This window comes from Triticum urartu, chromosome 4A (genome assembly GCF_056163025.1).
Source record: "Triticum urartu cultivar PI428250 chromosome 4A, HENAU_Tu73, whole genome shotgun sequence".
NCBI lineage: Eukaryota > Viridiplantae > Streptophyta > Magnoliopsida > Poales > Poaceae > Triticum > Triticum urartu.
This window is the reverse complement of record NC_141876.1, coordinates 87,027,735-87,054,046: the sequence shown is the minus strand read 5'-3', so window position 1 is coordinate 87,054,046 and position 26,312 is coordinate 87,027,735. Positions and strand designations below refer to the sequence as shown.

Sequence of the window (26,312 nt, the reverse complement as noted above, 5' to 3'; positions counted from 1 at the left end):
GTCCCACCTCCCCGCGGACCCAAAGCGGCGCCTTCAAGAAGGTGACGGAGCCGGGCACCGCCGCCGCCCGACCAAAGTTGTGGGTTTTCACCCGGGTGCAGGGGGAGGACGAGGGGGAGGAGCTAGATCTCGAAGCCGCCTTCAAGAAGGAAACAACGCCTGGAGCGCCGCCGGCGTCGTGGCCGCCGCAGCCGGCCAAGAAATTACTCCGATCCAGAGCTCCCAACCCCACATCCGCGCAGTCCGCCACCGGATCCGACCGGACTGATGAGAAGGAAGCAGTAGCACGGGGGAGCCGTCTTCAGATCTGGCAAAGGAGAGCAGCAGGGGATCCCTCCACGCAGCGCCCGCATCCACCGCCAACTCGCCGCCCGCGCGGCCGAGTAGACGCGGCCCTCAACTCCGGCGAGCGCCGCCCGCCACCAGGACGACGCCGCCCTCACCAGCAGAGGCCGCCGCCTCAAACCCTAGGCCCGAGCCCGAGCGACGTCGCGGCCGAGGGCCTCGCCGCCACCCTCATCGGCGGTTGCGCGAGGGACCCGGCGCCCGTCCCCGACGGCGGCGAGGAGAGGAATCGAGAAGGGGAGGAGACGGACGGGGAGGTTGGTCGCCCTCAAGAGGACAACGCGAGGGAGAGGGAGGGACAAAAAAAGAAAAAAAGAAAAAAGAGAAAAGAAAAGAAAAAAGGAAAAAAAATAAACAAAGATCAACTACCTCTGAAAAACCAGAGTTCAACCAAAGGACAGTCCTATCTTCGGTTCTAGCATACTTAGCCAAAATATTACTAACAGTATTTTGGCTACGGGTAACATGGGAAACACAAGTTCTGCGAAGACTCCTCATATGCTTGATCTCTCCCACCAAGGAAGCAAAGTTTGATCTGTCCATATTCTTATCGTTGATCATGTTAACTGTTGCAAAAGAATCCACCTCCAGATGTATGGAAATCTCTATTCTTTGGATAGCGGCCTATAACCCTTTCATGCAAGCACAAAGTTCCGATATCAAGACATTCCTGCATGAAAAAAGCCTGTCACGACGGACCGTGCCAGCACTTGCTCGACCATCAGTAGTCCATGACCCATCAGTTCACCCGTGAAAAAATTATCTGCAGACAGCAACGTACTACGTAGTATTCACTCCATCCGAAATTACTCGTCAAAGGAATAGATGTATCTAAACGTATTTTAGTTTTATATGCATTTACTTTTATTCATTTTTCGCGACAAATAATTCTGAATGAAAGCAATGCGACCATGCTCTGTTCTTGCCATAGTTTATAATAAAAAAAAATAAGACCAACCCAAGAGCTAACCCTCATTGGCTTTTCTTTATAGGAGAAACTCCGTGAGCACCATGCGCCCGTGTCCGGGCTCGAACTCGGATGGGCTGGCAGTAACCTCAGCTGCACAACCAACGGGTCGACGCCCCGTCCTCGCCACAGATCATAATGAGCTCACCACAGCAGCCTTGCATGCCAGGAATGCGATGCTTTGGTGATTAGTACTCCCTTCGTTCCAAATTACTTGTCAAAGAAATAAATATATTTAGAACTAAAATACGAATTAAAATACATCTAGATACATCCATATCTGCGACAAGTGAGATGCGGGGAACCATTTGAGTTTTTTAACCAAGTTGGCATAAAGATTACTGCTAGTACAAGTTTGTGTACTATCATCACAGAAGCACAGGCAGTCAGGCATAGGGATATAAATTAAACGACATGTCGACTCGACTCTGAATCAGAGTGCAGTACCGACGGTGGAATCGTTGACACACGGGGGTTCTTGCTCGCCAAGGTAGCGACCATGTACGTAGGTACCACTTTCTTTAATGCTTGCTCACGATCGACGGCGACGAGGCGCTGCGTGCCGCCGCTGGGGCCCGCCACCACCTCCGCCTCGGGTGCCGTGACAGGGGATCCGGCTGCTAGGATATGCCATTTGTACTTTGCGATGGGAATCATGAGCCCATGTTGAGTCCAGTCATGCAAAAGTTTAAAAATGTTCGTGAGTTTTTTTTAAATGTGATCATGACCATGTGCTGTACACTAATTAACCGAGCGTCATATGAGTTCATGACCATATGTCGTACACTGATTAAACACGGGTAGCTCGTTTCACTATTTTTTGAATTCGATCGCCACAAAGCACCAAACTCTACTTGTTGACGCGACATCCCTCTTGTGCATATTAGGAATTAATTTATATTTATACCTCTATATCTATCCCTACTAATAAAATAGGAACCACTTCTGCCCGTCTGTTATGCTATTTTACGGAAAACCCAAGACATTTTGTATAATCAACCCGCAATCCACCTATAAGTGACAGAAAAACTTTTCTTTCTTTCATGGGGCTTGGCCACGCTATGGGCCTTGCCCCCTTGGGCCGGCGCACTTAATGAGTTGCTTCTATTTCTTTTTTTTCCATTGTTTTTCTCTTATTTTTTTCTATTTTGTGTTTCCTTTTTATTTCATTTTTATTCTTCTTTTTATTTTTTAAATATTGTTTGCAATTGAAAAATATTCTAGTTTCAAAATTTTGTTCACAATTTTAAAAAATATTCATAGTTTTTATTTTCTTTTTCATATTTTCATAAACTGCACATGTTTTGCAAAAATTCATTTAAAAAAATATGTTCACAACTCAAAACAATTCAAAATTTCAAAGAAGTTCATGTTTTTTAAAATTTTGTTCGCTTTTTTTCAACTTTGTTTACAATTTTTTAAAAATGTTCATATTGTGAAAAGTGTTCACGTTTTAAAAAAATCACTTTTTAAAAAACAATCACATATTTTGGGAATTAGAAGCTTGTTCGTGATTACAAAAAATGTCTTATTTTCAAAAAAATTGGTAACTTTTCCAAATTTTGTTCACTCTAAAATTGTTCACATTTTAAGAATCATATTTTTTTAAAGTTTCAATACAAAAAACAACCGAAAAAAGAAAGACAACTTGCAGGAAGAATGGGCAGGCCCATTTTTCGCCTGCCTTCAGCGAAAGCTCCTCAATTTGATGCTCACAGGAGCTCCCGGTCTAAAGCTACACTAGTGGTTGGGGCCCTCCATTGCGGGCCTCTTGAGAGGTAGATGGGCGGTGCCAGGTGAGAATTTGCCCCTTCCGATTAGTTTTAGGCGATATATGTCGTACAGGTGCATGCAAGCAATGATATGCTTCAAATCAGAGCCAAAATATAGACTATGAAAGCAATGTCAGATGCAAACATAACAATAAGATAGAGCAGTACAAATGCAGTGCACATTATCACGCTTTGGACGAAAGAGATACAAATTATGGGAGAAAAGTAGCAGCATAAATATAATTCATGATGTAAATTTACAAGCATGCATATATCAACATTTAGGCATTTAGCCCTGGAATGAAAATTTGCAGTTTCAACAGAAAACAAATATCATAAGTGAAAGGTTGTTTGCACCAAGAGGTGTTGATCCCTAGATCCTTCAGGTTTCACCGACCTTCTGAACCTGTAATAGCACAAATTAGAATGTAACCTGAGTGTAATGAAATGCAACCTTATTACTGGCCTAATGATTTCAAGGCATTAATACAACAAACCATCTCAGGAAAGATCCAACATTATTCCCAAGAAGAAGCAGTTTCCAAAACAGCAAGATGTATGTATGTCACCAGGAACTTTAGTAGTGCAAATGGATATAAATGTGCCTTGTACAAAACGTGAAATCATGTATGTTTGCGTCCTCCAAAGGTGAAACGGTTCACGGTAAGGCTAGCTTTCATTTACCGAAAGCAAGATAAACCTGCTTACTTTTGTACTCTATGTAGTGATGAGTTAGTATGTGGATATGAACCAGAACATAAATGCTAGTAAGATTTTTGTACTTTATGTCCTTTTGTGAAAGATGAAATCATTTCCAGCAAACTACAAACTGACAACTTGCTTGAAGTACTACAAATAGCATCCAATATGAGTAAAATGTATATTTCACTGTGTAGCTTCTGTGGCAACAAAACAGCTCCTATCTAAAGCAGAAATCACATGCTAATCCGCCTAGCCATATGTACATGACCAACTGGAAAGCCAATTCATAGCTAACCTAGTAGTTCATTTAAGACAACATATACAGGTATATCGTTTGAAGAAAGTCGTGATGACTGAACCTTTTAATGGGACAACATGCGAGATCCTCAACAACTGAATGTACTATCAGTCGTGATGACTGAACCTTTTATTCTATGTGTCTTACTGCAGCATGACAATGACAATAAAGAATAAGACTATAAGGTGGCTGGAATGGAAAGTCTAACTACAAAGTAGTACCAACTTGCACGGACGGGAACTTGGTGCTCTCGGGTACCCGCGCACCCTATATGTGCCAAAAAAATAGTAATTAAAAAATCAGAAAATTCCAAATCTTTTTTTGGAATCAAACATGATCAGGTATTGTACTCATATAAACAGTTTGGACAAAAAATGATTTATATTAACTTCAGGGCAAAAAAGACAAGTTTATGACGATAATATAGCGTGTATAGTACTTATATATAGCGTTTTTTTTTTGCTACAACGGAAGTCATTCTCTGACCAATCTTTTTGTATGACTACAATATTTGATCATGTTTGATACCAAAAAATATTCGGAATTTTTTAAACTTTTTTTGAATTACTATTTTTTTTGCATATAGGGTGCGCTGGTACCCAGGTTCTCCTTCATATTTTCCCAACTTGCACTCATTTAAGATTATTTGAGCTTGGTTTCAGAAATTGCAACAAGAACATATATTAATAGAAAAATGCCATGTAAAGTACCCAACAAATTAACTGGTTACAAACATCATCTGGCCAAAGTTTTGTCCATTACCCAATAAAAATAAAAAAGTAGCTGGTGTACAGGGGTTGTAAGAACCTCTCAAGCACATCTTACTGGTGCTGCTATTATGTTCATGAGATGACTCTTGAACTAATCGCACAATACCAGTTGAGGAATTGGAGAAAAGCAACACATAAACATTCGAAACGAAATCAGATTATGACAAACATTTCAAGTAGACTACAAGAACCTGCAGTACCATGAGCGTGTATTTTTACCATAGATTCTTAGTTCACGGTAGGATATATACCTCTAGCCTCATTTACATACACACTGTATAGGATACTTCAAAAGTGTGCAGTATGAATTAGATCTGTGGAACTAAATATGCGGATTTGGTAAGTTTGAAAGAGGTGATGCTTATAGAGGAGAGAAATCATGGTACCTGGTCAGATCTGCGGCAATTAAAAATGGGCTCGACAGGTGAAACAGCGTTGTGTTGGTGGTGGGTTTCATCCGGCCTCTTGGTGCAGGAGTCAAACGAAATCATAACGTCTTGCTGGTGGGTTGGAGCTTGGACCGGCCGGTTGAGGCGGCAACGCTTGCACAAACCAATGGTGCTCGCATAACTCTGCTTCTTAACATATAATTCTACAATTAGCAAAGGGTTAAAACTATTAGGATTCTAGACCAGCAAAAACCAGGCAACTCGAAAATTAGCAAAGCAGAATACCTAAACATGAGAAAACATATAGTTGTTTTCTACTTTTCTAAGAAAATTTAGATCTCTGCTACCAGCTTGAAAGCTCGAATCATTCAACTGAATCCAAGGTGCTGATACTACTAACCTTGAGATTTTCGGTGACATCCCCAGTTTTCTGGTGTGTGGACAAAGCATACCTTAACACATCACCTAAATCTTTAATAGGTGGTCCAAACATCAGTACTCATGTATCCAAGAGCATGGATCCGAGAGGAGAAGGTTGGGTCAGCAATCTAAATCCTGATGTACTGACGATTCACCCATGAGTTTCCTTTATCGAGATTGAAGGTAATAAAAAAGACATGCATTAGATAATGTAAGAGAGAACAATTCGTCAAAAAAAATGTAAGAGAGAACAATCTGAAAACTAAGAAGAACTCAAAGTCTGAAACTTTTGTTAGTTGAATAATAATAATAATAATAATAATAATAATAATAATAATAATAATAATAATAATAATAATAAGGAATAACATGACAAAGAATGCACTTTTATAAGCTTAAATTATGAAGAGAACAACGGATTTTGAACTATCCACACTCCTAAGAGGCCCAATTAAATAATACTGCTTGAATTTCCCTGCGGCGATCATGGTGAAGAGTGCCATCCACACTCTTCAGAAGCCCAATTTTGCACCATTGTCCATTAAAGCATACTCCATAAGTTCAGGAAGCAAATGCAAGAGATATATAGGTGAATCTTTGCATCCACCATCCAGTCTTGGTATGCTTGAGGTACGGTGCTAAATCTCAGGTATCTAGTTTACCAGGTGTCCAAGAAGGATGGGGATAACAAACATTAAGATGCCAGCTTCCAGCTTACATAGCAGAGACCTGTCAGAGTGCATTTTTTGTCAGACACATTTCACAGACTGAACTTTTCTATCAATGAGTGCAAGGGTTCAGCCAGTGAACTACTCAATCTTCTCACAAAAAATGAACTACTCAATCAGATATTCAGAATGCATCAAGTGAACATTTGAAGATCTCATTAATGAACAGCTAAGTATGCTGTAGAGGTAATCGAGATGCACCAATGAACTCCACAGTCCATTTCCATTCACAGGCAGTTAAGCACATGTCGTCGTCTAGAATATAAATCTAGTAACTATTATTAGATGAAAAACGGAAAAATCTTACAGCGCTATGACCCACATGGACAATAAACAGTGTCTATATCTTTTTATACTAATCAAGAAAACTCCACTACTACACAGGAATGAAATAACAGAAATGAATTCAATATGTATATATTCATTAAACCATGATGAACTCCTAGTTTCGGCCTTTCCTAGGCCTGTAAGAGTCGACCAAAAATTGCATTACCAAAAAATCAGCGGCTGCAGCGGCCAGGATGTGGTTACTACAGAGACAGGGTCGTATAAGTCGTAACTAAGAATTCAAGGGCTAGCTGCCGGAAAAAAAATGTGGGCCCTAAATAGGAAAAAAGAAAACAATCTCCTACCTAATGTTGGTAAACTTTACAAACATGCATGTGAAGAAAATCATATGACGATAGCTTTTCTATGTGTAGGGCTTGGCTGTGAAGCAAGCTGGAACAGGCTATCAAATACAGTATGTAGTAACTAAAGCAACTAACTTATCCACCTCTTCATCCTTGGAAGCCCTCATATTGAAAAGTAAATGCATGAACAAGGTCCAAGTTTAAGCATCAGAAAAAATTTAGAAGAAAAAGATGACAACAAACCAATTCTTGCCTGATGGATTTCATCATTTTGCTCTTCATACGCTCCCTCAAATCCCACATCATGCCCTCCTCCTATAGGAGATTTTCAAATATGTGAATGTCAGACATGTATTAGTTCGGAGATGCACATATAGGTTGCAGTTCGTACCATGAACAGTTAGTCAACCAAATCTGCGGAATCGAGCAGGGGGAGAGGGAGAGGGGAATGCGGAAGAAAAGAGGGGCCATAGCACCTTGGCCATGGTCGCCGTGCTTGCCGTCCGTGCGTGGAGCAGCCCGTGCCCATCTAGAGGTAGCCGGCCCATGCTTGGTCGCAGCCAGCTACAGGCGTTGACGACCTGCGTGAGAAAACAAATCAGACTTGTGCGAGTAATAGCAACGCAGCATCCAAATTGAATCGAACCGAACCAAGGGGAGAAGAAGATGGGTGTGAGAGGAGCTTGTTGATAGCGAAACTCTGTCGCGTCGTCGCCGGAGAAGAACCTCGCAGAGCAGCCTGGACCCTCTCCTGGCGAACTCTGGCCACGAAACACCACGCTTCCCTCGTCCGGCCTCCCCTCTCTCCCTCTCCCACCGGCCACCGCGGCCACGGAACGCCATGCCGCCCTCGTCCCGCCTCCCATCTCGCCCTCGCCCTCCGCCCATCGCGGCCACGGAAAGCCGCGCTGCCCTCGTTCGGCTCCCACCCCCCCTGTCTCGTTCCGGCAACGGGGCACGTCGGCGATGTGGATTTGGCGGAGGCGGAGGCGGCGGCAAATCGGCAGGGAAGAAACGACAGAGAGGATTGCGTGTGTGGGTTAAGCCTTCGTGGGAAAGGCAACAGGCATCGCCCTTTCTTTCTTCCTTAATCGCTGCCTTTTTTTTCCTCCTCAATATCGTTCCTAGACAGGTGGCATCGCTCATTGGTCGCCCAGCAAGTGCACCTTATTGTTTTGGATGCCCGTACCAAGCTGATGGTTGTCTGTGTTAATGTTGGGTTAGCTCCATATAATAAGGGGTGATGGAGATTCAATTTGAAGCAAGCTGCATCATACAGATGGAGCGAGCCTGTTTTGCCTGCCTGGTTGCTAGAAAACAAATAATAAGAAAAATAAAGCTACATGAGGTGGCAAAAAATCCGATCACGTGACTTCAAATGGCTCAATTTTTGGTACTTACCATGTTAGTGGCTTCTTGAGATTTTAGAATAACGCAATTTTAAATATTATAATGTTTACGAACAATTTTCATATGAATTTTGGAGGATTAGGATTCCGTATTTTTTTAAATATGATTGTTTAATTCATAAGATTTAATATGATGAAACTCTATCATTATCACTATCTCTCTTCCTACATTTATTCGTCCGTCCCTCTATCTATTTTGTGAGATTTCAGGAGTCTGGGGGATGAAGGTGGTTCGATTGATAGATGCAATCGACGGGTCACCCTCCGAGTCGTTCGATTGCTCACTCCTAACTGTTCGTTCTCACTCATGTCCTCTTTATTCAGTTTCTCTTTCTGTGGATTTCAGCTGCTTGCAGAGAGTAATTCTGGCGATGAGCTATTCTATAACTGTTTTTTTTCTTAAACGGTAAATGTGGGGAAGCACCCCACCTGAAACGGAGATTTCACTGAAAATACAAGAGTGCAAGGGCACAAAGGGGGTACAGCCGCACATGGCAGCAAAAAATGTAAGAAAACTGAACGTAGCTATGCTCTCCGGTTGGAAGAAACTGTTCAAGAAAAAGTCAGGAATGTGTAAATATGTAAGCTTTTCCCCTTTTCTGCTTTACCTCCTTGTAAAACTAGGTTGGCATGTCAGCTTTAGATTGTTCAGGTTCCCGTAAAAAAAAGCTTTAGATTGTTCAGATAAACATACACACGCAGGAATGCAACCAAAGAACTCCATTTTATTATGAGCAAGAGGATCATACAAGACCTATCAACATCATCACTTCATTCTTGCTAAGAGTTATGACCCCTTGCCTACTCCCAAGCCCATCTATCTTTTACCAAGATGTATCTCCATGCAAACTTACTCAGAGACGCGAAGCAGGATGAGGCCTGGTGCACTGTTGGTTGTTAACCCATCCCAGCATACCATGCTGATTGTCGTATATCACAAGCATATCCCGCATTGTAGCGTCTGCAAAACAAAAGATCAAAATGGAGATCATTACAAGCATGTATGCCTGATGCACTAGTTTCAGAAAATGGAACATGTTTGTCAAGTTCAGACCTCCAATTAAGATCCGTCGGTCTCCATCAGGGATCTGCGTTCCGTTGAGGATGGCCAAGCACCAATTATTGCTTCTCTGGCATAAATTTGCAAGGACGTGTTAGCTTCTGTAATTTGCCGTTTCACTCTTTGCAGTCAATCGAGTCATCAAACGTTTACCGTGTGGATGAGGTAGTTCATAGCAGGGATATGCATGGCAATTTTGTTGTGAAACTGCAATGAAAGTGGCTTGAACAACCTCTTAACCTCGTCAATAGATTTGAATTTCCAGCACTGTGGCAGGTCATCATCATGCACCTCCCTATGTGAACTGCCGATCATATCTTGCACCTGCAAGATCCAAATGCCACGACTTGCATGTTACATGTCTCTATCCAAATGCATGGGCACCATGATGCAGTGCGGTTCAATAAATACCGTATGAACAAAGGGATTGTATATCCGGGCAGGTATGTAGGTGTAGGTGGTACTGTTAGGTTGATCTCTATCCCGTTCGAACCCAACGGGTGGAACGGGCCCTTGACTCGCGCCCTGATTGGGGGCGCCCAACCAAACCATGGTTGGTGGGCCCCTGTGACCCGCGCTATATAACAGAGGTGGGGGCCGGGGCACGACTTACGAGGTTGAACGCTGCCACCAACCCCACCGAATACTCCCTACCGATCTAGGGTTAGCGCGGTGCTCACGGGAAGCTCCACTACCACCGCCATCCACTCTCTGTCATCACCGCCGTCGCCATCCACCATGGCACCTCGGCGGGATCATCGACTCAGAGAGAAGGTAGGTTTACCGGAATCACTAGCCTATATCGATCCAAAGCATGCTATCAATGGTATCAGGCCATGCTAGGCTAAGATTTTCGGTAAAAAGAATATACAGAGAAAGACAGATCCCCCTCCCCCCAACGAACCCTAGATAGGGCAAAGAAAAATTCCTCAATGGAGAAAGTAGCGCCGCTGTCATGGCCGTGCCGTTCCTCTCGATCCGGATGGGCATCGGCATGCCGAGCCATTCAGAAGAAGAACACGGGCAGGGGGGCACCACGCCTTCGCCGCTGCCTAAAGAACAGACCCCGTCGGGGCAAAGGGCAACGCAACCAATCCATTCGACGGCGGCGCGCTTCCCGCAAGGGAAAACGCGCTACCGGCGAAGGGGCTGACCACGGCGCCGCGGTCGGGTGATCCACCGTCGTCATATTTAGTGGAGCAGAGGAGGGCTAGACTTCACGTCTCTCTCTGCCACTGGCTCGCGATGGACGGGGAGAACAGGAAGGAGAAGGAAAAGACCGCGCGGCGCGGTTGCCGTCGACGCCGGCGCCGGCGCCCTGGCGCGGCGAGGTGGCGCTCGACGCCGTCGCCGGTGGAAGGACGCGGCGCGGTGGTCAGGCGACCTGCACGAGACCGCGAGAGCAAGGAAAAAAGAGAAGGGACTCGCGCGCCGCGGTGGTGCGTCACACGTCGCCGGCGGCCGGCGTGGCCCGCAACCCTCGAAGAGAGAGAGACGAACGGGGGCGGGCGTAGAGACGTGCGAGCGGCGCGGGGGGAAAGAGGGTTTGACTGAGGCTGCGCTCGACTCTCCCTCGCTCACCGTTTTGTTCGGGAGAAAAGCGTGGATGGTCGTCCGATCGCAATGAACGGCCATGATGAAAACCCTAATTCCGAACTGGGCCGATGGGCCGAAAGTGGAGAAGGCCGGCTGCAGCCGCTGGCGGGCGTTGGGCCGGGCCGTTTTTGGCCAGGCGCGACGCGCTGACGCGCAGAGTGCGCGTGAGCAGGCCACAGGCCAGCTGCATTTTTTTTATATATATAGTTTTCTGTCCAGTTTTCTGGGCAGATTCTAAATAGTTTTTCTATGCAATTTTTCCAACGAAAATTGTGTTTAGAAAATAGAAAAGATATTAAAAAAAGTAGAAAAGTATCTGGAAATAGAAAAGTAAAATTTTCAGAAAAAGAAAAGTTCATGAATTTTATAAAGGACATAATAAAGTTCATGAATTTTGTTTTAGTAACATAAAAGTTTCTATAAAATGTAAAAAGTTCATGAATTTTTATTCATGTTTTTCCGCTGCGTAAATAATCAGTGCTCTTTTACAAAGAAAATAAAAGTTTATATAGTATTAGTTTTTAAGAGCATGTTAAAGTGATTATTAAAGTGATGAATATGATTATGTTATTTTTATGACCAACGTTGTTAATAACATGATCATGCTTTATTATTTAAATTAAAGGTGCTCTTTTAAAAAGTGAATAGAACTAAAGTAAAAGATTAAATTATTGCTTCTCTAATGCATTTTTGAACCAACCGGTTAAAATTTCTTAGAGAGTAAAAGAGTAGATAATTGTTTTTGAATAGAATATTGTAAAGCTTCTGTGCAAAGTAAAAGTTTTATCATCCAATTAAATTGGAACCAACGGAAAAATTTAATTGAAAGAAATGTTCTTAGTAATTTTTTCCCCTACGGGTGAAATAAGATGCAGATAGTTTCTGCTATGACAAAAGAAAGATATTTGTTTAAAGTTAAAATATGGTATTGTTATTTTCTGACCAATGTTGATGATAACAGTACTATAATTCTATGAGTCTTATGTTCAAAAGTTCAAATCTCTGATAAATTTTGTATCAAAGTGACCTTTTTTCAGAGAATTTGATAAAGACTGAGAAATGTATATTGCTAGTTTTCCGCTGCAATAAAGTTGATGATGATTATTATTTCTTAGCAAAGTTGTTTAATAGAAATACTATCATCACATTGTTTATGAGTTATATGCATTATTTCCATTTCCGCCCAACGGTGATATGGAATTAATGTTGAAGAATGAGTTTTATTCTAATTCTACCACAACGGTGATTTAGAGTATAAAAAGGAAGTTTTACAAAAGTTTAATGTGCATATTTTTTAACCAGACCAACGTAGGGTTATTTTTATGCTCATTATTGTTGATTATTGGCTATGTTTTCTCAGACTAAAAGTTTTTCATGCTTTCATTCATGAAAGCAAATGGCTGGGTACTTGTGGCCCGAAAGATGACCAGGAAAGGTCATAACATGAGGAAGTATGTTCTCTCTAAAGAATGACATCAAAAGAAAAAAGATAGATCATTGAGAGTCTTGGTTGATGAATGTCCTTCATGTACTCTCTATGAAGAAGATTTCTCAGTCAACATGATTTGAGATGAAACAAGCAACATGTGTGTTTAATTTGACCAACGTCGGATCAAGCATGTGTGTCAAAGACCATTCGGATTTATTCCTAAATTTGATGATTGAATATGCAGTCAAAAGAGCCAATTCTGGCATTCATATTCCCTTACAGGGAATTACCCGCATGGCGGGAAAAGATATTATGTCAAAAATCCCGTATGGCGGGAGAAATTTTGGCAAGAGAAAGATATGATAACTCATGTGTTTTTTAATGTATCTCATTCTAGGAGAAAAGAATGGAGTAGCTGAAAGGTGCAACCGTACACTTATGGATATGGTGCGCAGCATGATGAGTTATTCCAACTTGCCACTGGGATTATGATGGAGGGGCTTAAAACCGCCATTCACATTCTCAATAGAGTGACAAGCAAGTCGGTGCCCAAAACACCGTACGAGCTATGGACAGGAAGGGTGCCCTCCCTACAACACTTCAGGGTGTGGGGGTGCCCTGCTGAGGTCAAAATGTTTAATCCAAACATTGCAAAGTTAGATCCCAAAATAGTGAGTTGCCACTTCATTGGCTATCCAGACAGATCAAAGGGTTTTCGTTTCTACTGCCCAGACAGATATACAAAGTTTGTAGAAACGAGACATGCAGTCTTCTTAGAGGACGAAATGATGAGGGGAAGCTTGGTAGCTCGGAAAATTGATCTTGAGGAGAAGAGGGTGCATGCACCTAATCCGATGATTCAAGAGCCATTTTTCTCACTACCAGTTGCAACTCCACCCATGACAACTATGGGGGTAGACCCGGAACCTGTCCGTCAGGAGTCGACTGAACCCGTTGTTGAGCATGAAAGGGAGGTGCAACAACAAATTTTAGAAGCAGTGCCAGAAGTTGAGGCACAGAATGTGCCAGAAACTGAGGCCCTTAGAAGGTCTACAAGACCTAGAAAGTCAGCTATTTCTACTGACTTTAAAGTTTATAACACAGAAATGGTTCATATGGAAAAAGATCCCACCTCATATGAAGAAGCCATGAGAAGCCCTCATTCATCGAAGTGGATGAAGGCAATGGAAGACGAGATGAAATCGATGAGTTCCAAAGATGTTTGGGACTTAGAGGAAATTCCTAAAGGAGCCAAAACAGTAGGCTGTAAATGGGTCTACAAAATTAAGTATGACTCTAAAGGGAATATAGAAAAGTATAAAGCACGACTCATGACAAAAGGATTTACACAAAGAGAAGGGATAGATTACAATGAGACATTTTCTCCAGCCTCATGTAAGGATTCCTTCAGAATCATAATGGCATTAGTTGCTCATTTTGATTTAGAGTTACATCAAATGGATGTTAAGATGACATTTCTGAATGGTGATTTAAAAGAAAATGTCTACATGAAACAACCTAAGGGTTTTATCATGGAAGGCAAGGAAAATATGGGATGCAGCCTGAAGAAATCCATTTATGGATTAAGACAAGCCTCTCGGCAGTGGTATCTAAAGTTTAATCAAACGATTAAAAGTTTAGGATTAAAGAAAAAAATTGAGGATAACTGCATTTATGCAAAGTTTAAAATAGGAAATATATTTTCCTAATCTTGTATGTGGATGATATCCTACTTGCTAGCAGTGATGTTAGTCTACTACAAGAAACAAAGAAGTTCTTATCCTCAGATTTTGACATAACAGATCTTGGTGAAGCATCATATGTTTTGGGCATAGAATTCATCAAGATAGGAACAATGGAGTCTTAGGACTATCGCAGAAAGCATATTTAGAAAAGGTTCTTAAAAAGTATAATATGCATGCGAGTAAAGCCACACCTGCTCCTATAGTCAAGGGCGATAGTTTTGGGAAATTCCAATGTCCCAAGAACCAGTACGAGATCGATCAAATGAAAGCAGTACCATATGCTTCGGCAGTTGGCAGCTTACTGTTGGGGAACGTAGCAGAAATTCAAAATTTTCCTACGTGTCACCAAGATCTATCTATAGAGAAACCAGCAACGAGGGGAAGGAGAGTGCATCTACATACCCTTGTAGATCGCTAAGCGGAAGCGTTCAAGAAAACGGGGTTGAAGGAGTCGTACTCGTCATGATCCAAATCACCGGAGATCCTAGTGCCGAACGGACGGCACCTCCGCATTCAACACACGTACAACCCGGTGACGTCTCCCATGCCTTGATCCAGCAAGGAGAGAGGGAGAGGTTGAGGAAGACTCCATCCAGCAGCAGCACAACGGCGTGGTGGTGGTGGAGGAGCATGGTGATCCAGCAGGGCTTCGCCAAGCACCGCGAGATATGAGGAGAAAGAGAGGTAGGGCTGCGCCAACAAGAGAAGAAACTTCGTCTATGGGCTGCTCCTTTGCCTCCACTATATATAAGGGGAGAGGGGGGCTGCGCCCCCACCTAGGGTTCCATCCTAGGGGCGGCGGCCAGCCCAGATCCCATCTGGTGGGGCGGCCAAGGGGAGGGGGAGAGGGAGGCGCACCAGGCATGGTCCCTAAGGCCCATCTGCCCTTAGGGTTTGCCCCCCTCCTCCCCTTAGGCGCCTTGGGCCCTGGGGGGGGCGCACCAGCCCACCTGGGGCTGGTCCCCTCCCACACTTGGCCCATGCAGCCCTCCGGGGCCGGTGGCCCCACTTGGTGGACCCCCGGGACCCTCCTGGTGGTCCCGGTACGTTACCGATAAAACCCGAAACTTTTCAGGTGACCAAAACAGGACTTCCCATATATAAATCTCTACCTCCGGACCATTCCGGAACTCCTCGTGACGTCCGGGATCTCATCTGGGACTCCGAACAACATTCGGTAACCACATACAAACTTCCTTTATAACCCTAGCGTCATCGAACCTTAAGTGTGTAGACCCTACGGGTTCGGGGACCATGCAGACATGACCGAGACGTCCTCCGGTCAATAACCAACAGCGGGATCTGGATACCCATGTTGGTTCCCACATGTTCCACGATGATCTCATCGGATGAACCACGATGTCGAGGATTCGATCAATCCCGTATACAATTCCCTTTGTCTAGCGGTATTGTACTTGCCCGAGATTCGATCGTCGGTATCCCGATACCTTGTTCAATCTCGTTACCGGCAAGTCTCTTTACTCGTTCCGTAACACATCATCCCATGATCAACTCCTTGATCACATTGTGCACATTATGATGATGTCCTACCGAGTGGACCAGAGATACCTCTCCGTCACACGGAGTGACAAATCCCAGTCTCGATTCGTGCCAACCCAACAGACACTTTCGGAGATACCCGTAGTGCACCTTTATAGCCACCCAGTTACGTTGTGACGTTTGGCACACCCAAAGTATTCCTACGGTAACCGGGAGTTGCACAATCTCATGGTCTAAGGAAATGATACTTGACATTAGAAAAGCTTTAGCATGCGAACTACACGATCTTGTGCTATGCTTAGGATTGGATCTTGTCCATCACATCATTCTTCTAATGATGTGATCCCGTTATCAATGACATCCAATGTCCATGGTCAGGAAACCGTAACCATATATTGATCAACGAGCTAGTCAACTAGAGGCTTACTAGGGACATGGTGTTGTCTATGTATCCACACATGTATCTGAGTTTCCTATCAATATAATTCTAGCATGGATAATAAACGATTATCATGAACAAGGAAATATAATAATAACTAATTTATTATTGCCTCTAGGGCATATTTCCAAGAGTCTCCCACTTGCACTAGAGTCAATAATCCAGTTCACATCGCTATGTGATTAACACTCAAGGTCACATCCCCATGTGACTAACACCCAAGAGTTTACTAGAGTCAATAATCTAGTTCACATTACCATGTGATTAACACTCGATGAGTTCTGGGTTTGATCATGTTATGCTTGTGAGAGATGTTATAGTCAACGGGTCTGAATCTTTCAGATCCGTGTGTGCTTTACAAATCTCTATGTCATCTCCCAGATGCAGCTACCACATTCTATTTGGAGCTATTCCAAATAACTGTTCTACTATACGAATCCAGTTTACTACTCAGAATAATCTGGATTAGTGTCAAAGTACCCTTTACGACGAACTCTTTTACCACCTCCATAATCGAGAAAATTCCTTAGTCCACTAGTTACTAAGGATAACTTTGACCGCTGTCCTGTGATCCATTCTTGGATCACTCTTGTACCCCTTGACTGACTCATGGCAAGGCACACTTCAGGTGCGGTACACAACATAGCATACTGTAGAGCCTACGTCTAAAGCATAGGGGACGACCTTCGTCCTTTCTCTCTATTCTGCCGCGGTCAGGTTTCGAGTCTTACTCAATGTTCACACCTTATAACACAGCCAAGAACTCCTTCTTTGCCGATCCCATTTTGAACTCCTTCAAAATCTTGTCACGGTATGTATTCATTTGAAAGTACTATTAAGCGTTTTGATCTATCCTTATAGATCTTAATGCTCAATACTCAAGTAGCCTAATCCAGGTTTTCCATTGAAAAACACTTTTTAAATAACTCTGCATGCTTTCCAGAAATTCTACATCATTTCCGATCAACAATATGTTAACAACATATACTCATCGGAAATTCTATAGTGCTCCCACTCACTTCTTTGGAAATACAAGTTTCTCATAAACTTTGTATACACCCAAAACTTTGATCATCTCATCAAAGCATACATTCCAACTCCGAGATGCTTACTCCAGTCCTTAGAAGGATTGCTGGAGCTTTGCATACTTGTTAGCATCTTTCAGGATTGACAAAACCTTCCGGTTGTATCACATACAACCTTTCCTCAAGAAAATCGTCGAGGAAACAATGTTTTGGCATCCTGTCTGCAAGATTTCATAAATAATGCAGTAATCGCTAATATAATTCCAACAGACTCTTAGCATCGCTACGAGTGAGAAAGTCTCATCGTAGTCAACTCCTTGAACTTGTCGGAAAACATCTTAACGACAAGTTGAGATTTCTTAATGGTGATACTCACCATCATTGTCCGTCTTCCTTTTAAAATCCATATGCACCTAACAGCCCTACGACCATCAAGTAGTTATTCCAAAGTCTACACTTTGTTTTCATATATGGATCCTCTCTCGGATTATATGGCCTCGAGCCATTTTGGAATCCAGGCCCACCATCGCTTCTCCATAGCTCGTAGGTTCATTATTGTCTAGCAACATGACTTCCAAGACAGGATTACGTACCACTCTGAAGTAGTACGCATCCTTGTCATCCCACAAGGTTTGGTAGTGACTTGATCTGAAGTTTCATGATCACTATCATAAGCTTCTACTTCAATTGGTGTAGGTGCCACAGGAACAACTCCCTATGCCCTGCCACACACTAGTTGAAGAGACGGTTCAATAACCTCATCAAGTCTCCACCATCCTCCCACTCAATTCTTTCGAGAGAAACTTTTCCTCGAGAAAGGACCCGATTCTAGAAACAATCCCTTATTGCTTTCGGATCTGAGACAGGAGGTATACCCAACTGTTTTGGGTGTCCTATGAAGATGCATTTATCCGCTTTGGGTTCGAGCTTATCAGCCTGAAACTTTTTCACATAAGCGTCGCAGCCCCAAACTTTTAAGAAATGACAGCTTAGGTTTCTCTAAACCATAGTTCATATGGTGTCATCTCATCGGAATTACGTGGTGCCTTATTTAAAGTGAATGTGGTTGTCTCTAATGCCTAACCCATAAACTATCGTGGTAATTCGATAAGAGACATCATGGTATGCATCATATCCAATAGGGTGCAGTTATGATGTTCGGACACACCATCACATTATGGTGTTCCAGACTGTATTAGTTGCGAAACAATTTCCACAATGTCTTAATTCTGTGCCAAACTCGTAATTCAGATATTCATCTCTATGATCATATCATAGATATTTTATCCTCTTGTCACGACGATCTCTCACCTTCACCCTGAAATTACTTGAACCTTTCAATAATTCAGACTCGTGATTCATCAAGTAAATATACTCAACATCTACTCAAATCATCTGTGAAGTAAGAACATAACGATATCCACTACACGCCTCAGCACACATCGAAATGTATTACTTCCAACAAGTTGCTTTCTAGTTCCATTTTACTGAAAACGAGGCTTTCAGTCATCTTGCCCATGTGGTATGATTTGCATGTCTCAAGTGATTCAAAATCAAGTGAGTCCAAACGATCCATCTGTATAGAGTTTCTTCATGCATATCTACCAACAAACATGGTTCGCATGTCTCGATCCTTTCAAAAATGAGTGAGTCCAAAGATCCATCAACATGGAGCTTCTTCATGCGTTTTATACCAATATGACTCAAATTGCAGTGCCATATTTGTGTGGTATTATCATTACTATCTTATACCTTTGGCATGAAAATGTGTATCACTACGATCGGGATGGTATTATTCAAATAAAGAGAGTAACCATTATTCTCCTTAAATGAATAACCGTATCGCGATAGACATAATCCAATCATGTCTATGCTCAACGCAAACACCAATCTCGATGGTAGAGGGAGCGTGCGATGTTTGATCAACCTTGGAAATACTTCCAACACATATCGTCATCTCACCTTTTAGCTAGTCTCCGTTTATTCCGTAGCCTTTTGTTTCGAGTTACTAACACTTAGCAACCGAACCGGTATCTAATACCCTGGTGCTACTAGGAGTACTAGTAAAGTACACATTATAATGCATATCCAATATACTTCTGTCGACCTTGCCAGCCTTCTCATCTACCAAGTATCTAGGGTGGTTCTGCTTCAGTGATTGTTCCCCTTATTACAGAAGCACTTAGTCTCGGGCTTGGGTTCAACTTTGGGTTTCTTCACTAGAACAACAGCTGATTTGCCGTTTCATGAAGTATCCCTTCTTGCCCTTGCCCTTCTTGAAACTAGTGGTTTCACCAACCATCAACAATTGATGCTCCTTCTTGATTTCTACTTTTGTGGTGTCAAACATTGTGAATATCTCAAGGATCATCATATATGTCCCTGATATATTATAGTTCATCACGAAGCTCTAGCAGCTTGGTGGTAATGACTTCGGAGAACCATCACTATTTCATCTGGAAGATCAACTCCCACTCGATTCAAGCGATTGTTGTACTCAGACAATCTGAGCACAAGCTCAACAATTGAGCTTTTCTCCCTTAGTTTGCAGGCTAAGAAAATCCTCGGAGGTCTTATACCTCTTGACGTGGGCACGAGCCTGAAATCCCAATTTCAGCCCTCGAAACATCTCATATGTTTCGCGACGTTTTAAAACTTCTTCGGTGCCTCAACTCTAAACCGTTTAACTGAACTATCACGTAGTTATCAAAATGTGTATGTCAGATGTTCGCAACATCCACAGACGACGTTCGAGGTTCAACACACTGAGCGGTGCATTAAGGACATAAGCCTTCTACTGTCTGCATAATTTCTAATATCAACTTTCAACTAATTTTTCTCTAGGAACATATCTAAACAGTAAAATTAAAGCGCGAGCTATGACATAATTTGCAAAATCCTTTTGACTATGTTCAGGATAAACAAGTTCATCTTATGAACTCCCACTCAGATAGACATCCCTCTAGTCATCTAAGTGGTTACATGATCCGAGTCAACTAAGCCGTGTCCGATCATCACGTGAGACGGACTAGTCATCATCGGTGAACATCTTCATGTTGATCGTATCTACCATACGACTCATGCTCGACCTTTCGGTCTCTTGTGTTCCGAGGCCATGTCTGTACATGCTAGGCTCGTCAAGTTAACCTAAGTGTTTCGCATGTGTTCCGAGGCCATGTCTGTACATGCTAGGCTCGTCAACACCCGTTGTATTCGATCGTAAGAATCTATCACACCCGATCATCACATGGTGCTTCGAAATGATGAACTTTCGCAACGGTGCACAGTTAGGGAGAACACTTCTCTTGAAATTTTAGTGAGGGATCATCTTATTTAAGCTACCGTCGTTCTAAGCAAATAAGATGTATAAACATGATAAACATCACATGCAATCAAATAATGACATGATATGGCCAATATCATATTGCTCCTTTTGATCTCCATCTTCGGGGCTCCATGATCATCATCGTCATCGGCATGACACCATGATCTCCATCATTGTGTCTCCATGAAGTTTTCTCGCCAACTTATTACTTCTACTACTATGGCTACCGGTTAGCAATAAAGTAAAGTAATTACATGGCGTTGTTCAATGACACGCAAGTCATACAATAAATAAAGACAACTCCTATGGCTCCTGCTGGTTGTCATACTCATCTACATGCAAGTCGTGATTCCTATTACAAGAACATGATCAATCTCATACATCACATATCATTCATCACATTCTTCTTTGCCATATCACATCACATAGCATACCCTGCAAAAACAAGTTAGACGTCCTCTAATTGTTGTTTGCATGTTTTACGTGGCTGCTATGGGTTTCTAGCAAGAACGTTTCTTACCTACGCAAAAACCACAATGTGATATGCCAATTGCTATTTACCCTTCATAAGGACCCTTTTCATCGAATCCGATCCGACTAAAGTGGGAGAGACAGACACCCGCTATCCACCTTATGCAACTAGTGCATGTCAGTCGGTGGAACCAGTCTCACGTAAGAGTACGTGTAAGGTCGGTCCGGGCCGCTTCATCCCACAATGCCGCCGAATCAAGATTGGACTAGTAACGGTAAGCATATTGAACAAAATCAACGCCCACAACTACTTTGTGTTCTACTCGTGCATAGAAACTACGCATAGACCTAGCTCATGATGCCACTGTTGGGGAACGTAGCAGAAATTCAAAATTTTCCTACGTGTCACCAAAATCTATCTATAGAAAAACCAGCAACGAGGGGAAGGAGAGTGCATCTACATACCCTTGTAGATCGCTAAGCGGAAGCGTTCAAGAAAACGGGGTTGAAGGATTCGTACTCGTCGTGATCCAAATCACCGGAGATCCTAGTGCCGAACGGACGGCACCTCCGCGTTCAACACACGTACAGCCCGGTGACGTCTCCCATGCCTTGATCCAGCAAGGAGAGAGGGAGAGGTTGATGAAGACTCCATCCAACAGCAGCACAACGACGTGGTGGTGGTGGAGGAGCATGGTGATCCAGCAGGGCTTCGCCAAGCACCGCGAGATATGAGGAGAAAGAGAGGTAGGGCTGCGCCAACAAGAGAAGAAACTTCGTCTATGGGTTGCTCCTTTGCCTCCACTATATATAGGGGGAGAGGGGGGGCTGCGCTCCCACCTCGGGTTCCACCCTAGGGGCAGCGGCCAGCCCAGATCCCATCTGGTGGGGCGGCCAAGGGGAGGGGGAGAGGGAGGCGCACCAGGCATGGGCCCTAAGGCCCATCTGCCCTTAGGGTTTGCCCCCCTCCTCCCCTTAGGCGCCTTGGGCCCTTGTGGGGGGGCGCACCAGTCCACCTGGGGCTGGTCCCCTCCCACACTTGGCCCATGCAGCCCTCCGGGGCCGGTGGCCTCACTTGGTGGACCCCCGGGACCCTCCTGGTGGTCCCGGTACGTTACCGATAAAACCCGAAACTTTTCCGGTGACCAAAACAGGACTTCCCATATATAAATCTTTACCTCCGGACCATTTCGGAACTCCTCGTGACATCCGGGATCTCATCCGGGACTCCAAACAACATTCGGTAACCACATACAAACTTCCTTTATAACCCTAGCGTCATCGAACCTTAAGTGTGTAGACCCTACGGGTTCGGGAACCATGCAGACATGACCGAGACGTCCTCCGGTCAATAACCAACAACGGGATCTGGATACCCATGTTGGTTCCCACATATTCCACGATGATCTCATCGGATGAACCACGATGTCGAGGATTCGATCAATCCCGTATACAATTCCCTTTGTCTAGCGGTATTGTACTTGCCCAAGATTCGATCGTCGGTATCCCGATACCTTGTTCAATCTCGTTACTGGCAAGTATCTTTACTCGTTCCGTAACACATCATCCCGTGATCAACTCCTTGATCACATTGTGCACATTATGATGATGTCCTACCGAGTGGGCCCAGAGATACCTCTCCGTCACACGGAGTGACAAATCCCAATCTCGATTCGTGCCAACCCAACAGACACTTTTGGAGATACCCGTAGTGCACCTTTATAGCCACCCAGTTACGTTGTGACGTTTGGCACACCCAAAGTATTCCTACGGTATCCGGGAGTTGCACAATCTCAGGGTCTAAGGAAATGATACTTGACATTAGAAAAGCTTTAGCATGCGAACTACACGATCTTGTGCTATGCTTAGGATTGGGTCTTATCCATCACATCATTCTTCTAATGATGTGATCCCGTTATCAATGACATCCAATGTCCATGGTCAGGAAACCGTAACCATATATTGATCAACGAGCTAGTCAACTAGAGGCTTAGTAGGGACATGGTGTTGTCTATGTATCCACACATGTATCTGAGTTTCCTATCAATATAATTCTAGCATGGATAATAAACGATTATCATGAACAAGGAAATATATTAATAACTAATTTATTATTGCCTCTAGGGCATATTTCCAACACTTACAGTATGCACAAGTGTGCACTCGCCCTGACTTAGCTTTTATCACCGGGGTACTCGGTAGATATCAAGAGAATCCAGGCATGGAGCACTGGAAGATGGTAAAGAAAGCATTGCGTTATGCGCAAGGCACGAAGGACTACATGCTAATATACAGGAGAAGTGATTCCCTAGAGATAAAAGGGTATTCAGACGCAGATTTTGCGGGGGACAGAGATGATAGAAAATCCACGTCAGGACACGTCTTCACTCTCGCTGGGGGAGCTATTTCGTGGAAAAGCTCCAAACAGTCGATAGTTGCATCATCCACGATGTATGCAGAATTCATAGCATGCTTCTAAGCCACGGGGCAGGCGATATGGCTAAAGAAATTTGTACCCGACTTGAAAGCGGTAGATTGTATTCACAAACCACTAAAGATGTACTGCGACAACCAACCCGCAGTATTTTACGCTCACAACAACAAGTCGAGTAATGCTGCCAAAACAATAGAGATAAGGTATTATGTTGTGAAAGATAAAATCCAGGATCAAACTATAAGTCTCGAGCATATAAGGACAAAGGATATGCTTGCGGATCCGCTAACGAAAGGCTTACCACCCAATGTGTTCAAGGAACACTTAGCCGGCATGGGTTTAAGGGAAAGCCTTATGATTCCTGGATAGGCCCAAAAGGAACAGAATTTGCTTCTGAACATAACGTATGTTGTAGCTGTATGATTCTAACGGCAATTAAGCTGTGACGATGAAACATGCTCTATGTACCAATATGTGATGAGACAAAAAAACTAGAAAGTATAAAGTTAAAAGTAAAGTTGAGATCAAGGGGGAGAATGTTAGGTTGATCTCTATCCCGTTCGAACCCAACGGGTCGAACGGGCCCTTGACTTGTGCCCTGATCGGGGGCGCCCAACCAAACCATGGTTGGTGGGCCCCTGTGACCCGCGCTATATAACAGAGGTGGGGGCTGGGGCACGACTCACGAGGTTGAACGCTGCCACCAACCCCACCGAATACTCCCTACCGATCTAGGGTTAGCGCGGTGCTCACGGGAAGCTCCACTACCACCGCCATCCACTCTCTGTCATCACCGCCATCGCCATCCACCATGGCACCTCGGCGGGATCATCGACTCAGAGAGAAGGTAGGTTTACCGGAATCACTAGCCTATATCGATCCAAAGCATGCTATCAGGTACCACTGTCAAAGACAGCATTCACTCCATGCTTGTATATCTGCTGTCCATTCAGGTGTAGTGTTGCTTGACCAGGTGAGTAGAAAAGTCTGCAACAAATAGTCTTGTATAAATGTTTAGAACCAAGTGAAAAGAAAACAAGTACTCCCTCCGCAAACTAATATAAGAGCGTTTAGAACACTACTTTAGTAATCTAAACGCTCTTATATTAGTTTACAGAGGGAGTATCAACGATATAGTTTTCTAACTATACAATCCCTTTCGACTATTAGATATTACAGTTATGCAAGGCTAGCAGGGGAGCAAAAACCAAAAACTGAAATTGGCACCCAAAACTTCAACTAATGATCATAAACAAGCTCTTGAAATTGATAAGCAATGGTGCTTACTCGTATTTTCTCATGGGTGCCCAGGTTATGCCTTCCAGGTCAAACTGCTCCCCAAAGGAGAGGTAGCCCCCTCCATCCTTGCCAAGGCAATGCCCAATGATGTTCTTGGTGATCATCTTGTTCAGCATGAGTTGTGGGACAAAACCTACCGTTCCCATCCCAAGACCAAGGATGCCATCTACGGGCGATGTTTCTTTCTGTGGTAGCTGGTTGTATCCACATCTGCGCAAAATGAAAGGTGAAAAATCATCAACATCCAAGTCCAGTAAGCATTGAACTGACAGTGAACGGTCAGTATCTTACCCGAAGGCAATGAAACTGGATTTTTCATTTCCCCTGAGAGAGATCGTGTCAATGGAGATGACACCGTCTGTCGTCCCATCAAGGTATTGAATTTGGTAGTGGCATTGATGTGGCTTCTGATGTGGGCATTGAGGGTTATTACCTGCCAGGTCTTTCCGTAGTGCATCACAGTACTTGTGTTGACATTCCATCTTCAAGTTGCTAAGTTGTGGCGAGTAATGTGGGTGTTTTAGATGCTGGAAAAATCAAGCACAAAACAAAGATTATGCCAAGATTGCAGTACATTTTTTGCCAATAACCTTGGACAGAACAGAACACTTGGCATCAAACACAAATGCTACAGTAGTAAGATAGTATGTGATATCACAGAATTGAGTGTTGTTACCCGGGTGCAGTGCTGGCAGCCGAGTTGCGGGTGGTGACACTCCAGCCAGGTGAGGTTGCTGCCGGTGTCGATGTCCAGGAAGTAGGGCTTCGGATGTTTACCAATCTTCATCGTTACATAGTAGTGGCTGCAATGGTACAGAAAAACGTGTCAAATATACGGAGAAAGAAAACTTCAAGCCTGAGAAGGACGATCAAAGCTTGTCAATTGCCATGTAAAGATCAGAGAAACATACATACCCGACAGGGTAGACGTTGCCATGGAGCGGGAGGGTGATGACGGAGGAGGAGGATGGCACGAGTGGGAGCAGGAGCAGGAGGAGAGCGATGATTGGAGACCACATGGCAGCCATGGTGGGGGGAGAAGGCAGCAGTGTGATTTGAAACTCTGCTTCTCTGGATGGTGCGAACAGGGTGGTCAGGTATTTATAGCCGTTGGCTTCAGAGCTTAATTTCCTCCACTGCTTTGTAGTACGCCTTAGTTTATTTTCCTTTGCATTTTTTGTGGCTTTAATGTTGATTTTCTTCTCAAGTGAAGTTGTATTCGGGCTTAGCAACTTATGCAGGGCGGGGGTTCATAATGTATAGTTATGTTTTCAAAAATAGTATACCCCTGCCTTTCCTAATGAGCAAATGGCTTAGAGTTCCCTGACTATTACATCCTTGTTTAAAACAACGGAATTTTCCAAAATTCTAGCAGGAATAGAACAAATTTATATCAAATTCCATGTGTTCCAACTGAGACTCAGTGAAATTTAGGCCAGCAAGAAGATTAAGTCACAAAGAAATGGATTTACATAATTATAATTTATATCACTCGATTGAAAACAGCGGTTGGCTGGAGCACAAGGGGTGGTGATATAACTATACCAGCCATCCATT

General features: G+C 43.5%; 2 protein-coding genes across 10 annotated transcripts; both read right to left on the bottom strand.

Annotated features, from left to right (window-relative positions):
* Positions 1-3,275: 3,275 nt before the first annotated feature.
* LOC125550832 (uncharacterized) lies at positions 3,276-8,207 on the bottom strand. Of its 9 annotated transcripts, none has more exons than XR_015600407.1 (8): positions 7,675-8,207; positions 7,500-7,604; positions 7,277-7,338; positions 6,326-6,392; positions 5,644-5,829; positions 5,241-5,446; positions 4,306-4,351; positions 3,276-3,490 (listed from the first exon to the last, which is right to left on the bottom strand). XR_015600407.1 is itself a non-coding variant. In XM_087517845.1 (5 exons), the coding sequence occupies exons 1-5, from the start codon at positions 8,167-8,169 to the stop codon at positions 5,815-5,817; spliced, it is 744 nt and encodes a 247-aa protein (XP_087373971.1). In that variant the 5' UTR covers positions 8,170-8,207; the 3' UTR covers positions 3,276-5,814. The 9 variants fall into 9 exon arrangements, 1 of the variants encoding a protein (XP_087373971.1); XR_015600408.1 differs by having other exon boundaries at positions 4,310-4,351; XR_015600405.1 differs by having other exon boundaries at positions 4,306-5,446.
* A 1,079-nt stretch (positions 8,208-9,286) lies between these two features.
* LOC125553609 (aspartic proteinase Asp1-like) lies at positions 9,287-25,805 on the bottom strand. The gene is made up of 9 exons (XM_048717369.1): positions 25,671-25,805; positions 25,432-25,558; positions 25,047-25,282; positions 24,744-24,965; positions 24,351-24,443; positions 9,904-9,949; positions 9,646-9,816; positions 9,487-9,562; positions 9,287-9,393 (listed from the first exon to the last, which is right to left on the bottom strand). The coding sequence occupies exons 1-9, from the start codon at positions 25,781-25,783 to the stop codon at positions 9,287-9,289; spliced, it is 1,191 nt and encodes a 396-aa protein (XP_048573326.1). The 5' UTR covers positions 25,784-25,805.
* Positions 25,806-26,312: the final 507 nt, after the last annotated feature.

Bases quoted from the DNA above. Each gene is read 5' to 3' on its own strand.
- LOC125550832 (XM_087517845.1), bottom strand. From the start codon at position 8,169: ATGAGCGATGCCACCTGTCTAGGAACGATATTGAGGAGGAAAAAAAAG. The intron at 7,605-7,674 runs GTTCGGTTCGAT...TTTCTCACGCAG, and splicing joins CCCATCTTCTTCTCCCCTTG to GTCGTCAACGCCTGTAGCTG. The intron at 7,339-7,499 runs GTGCTATGGCCC...AATCTCCTATAG, and splicing joins GCACGGCGACCATGGCCAAG to GAGGAGGGCATGATGTGGGA.
- LOC125553609 (XM_048717369.1), bottom strand. From the start codon at position 25,783: ATGGCTGCCATGTGGTCTCCAATCATCGCTCTCCTCCTGCTCCTGCTC. The intron at 25,559-25,670 runs GTATGTATGTTT...GTACCATTGCAG, and splicing joins GGCAACGTCTACCCTGTCGG to CCACTACTATGTAACGATGA. The intron at 9,563-9,645 runs GTAAACGTTTGA...AATTTATGCCAG, and splicing joins TGAACTACCTCATCCACACG to AGAAGCAATAATTGGTGCTT.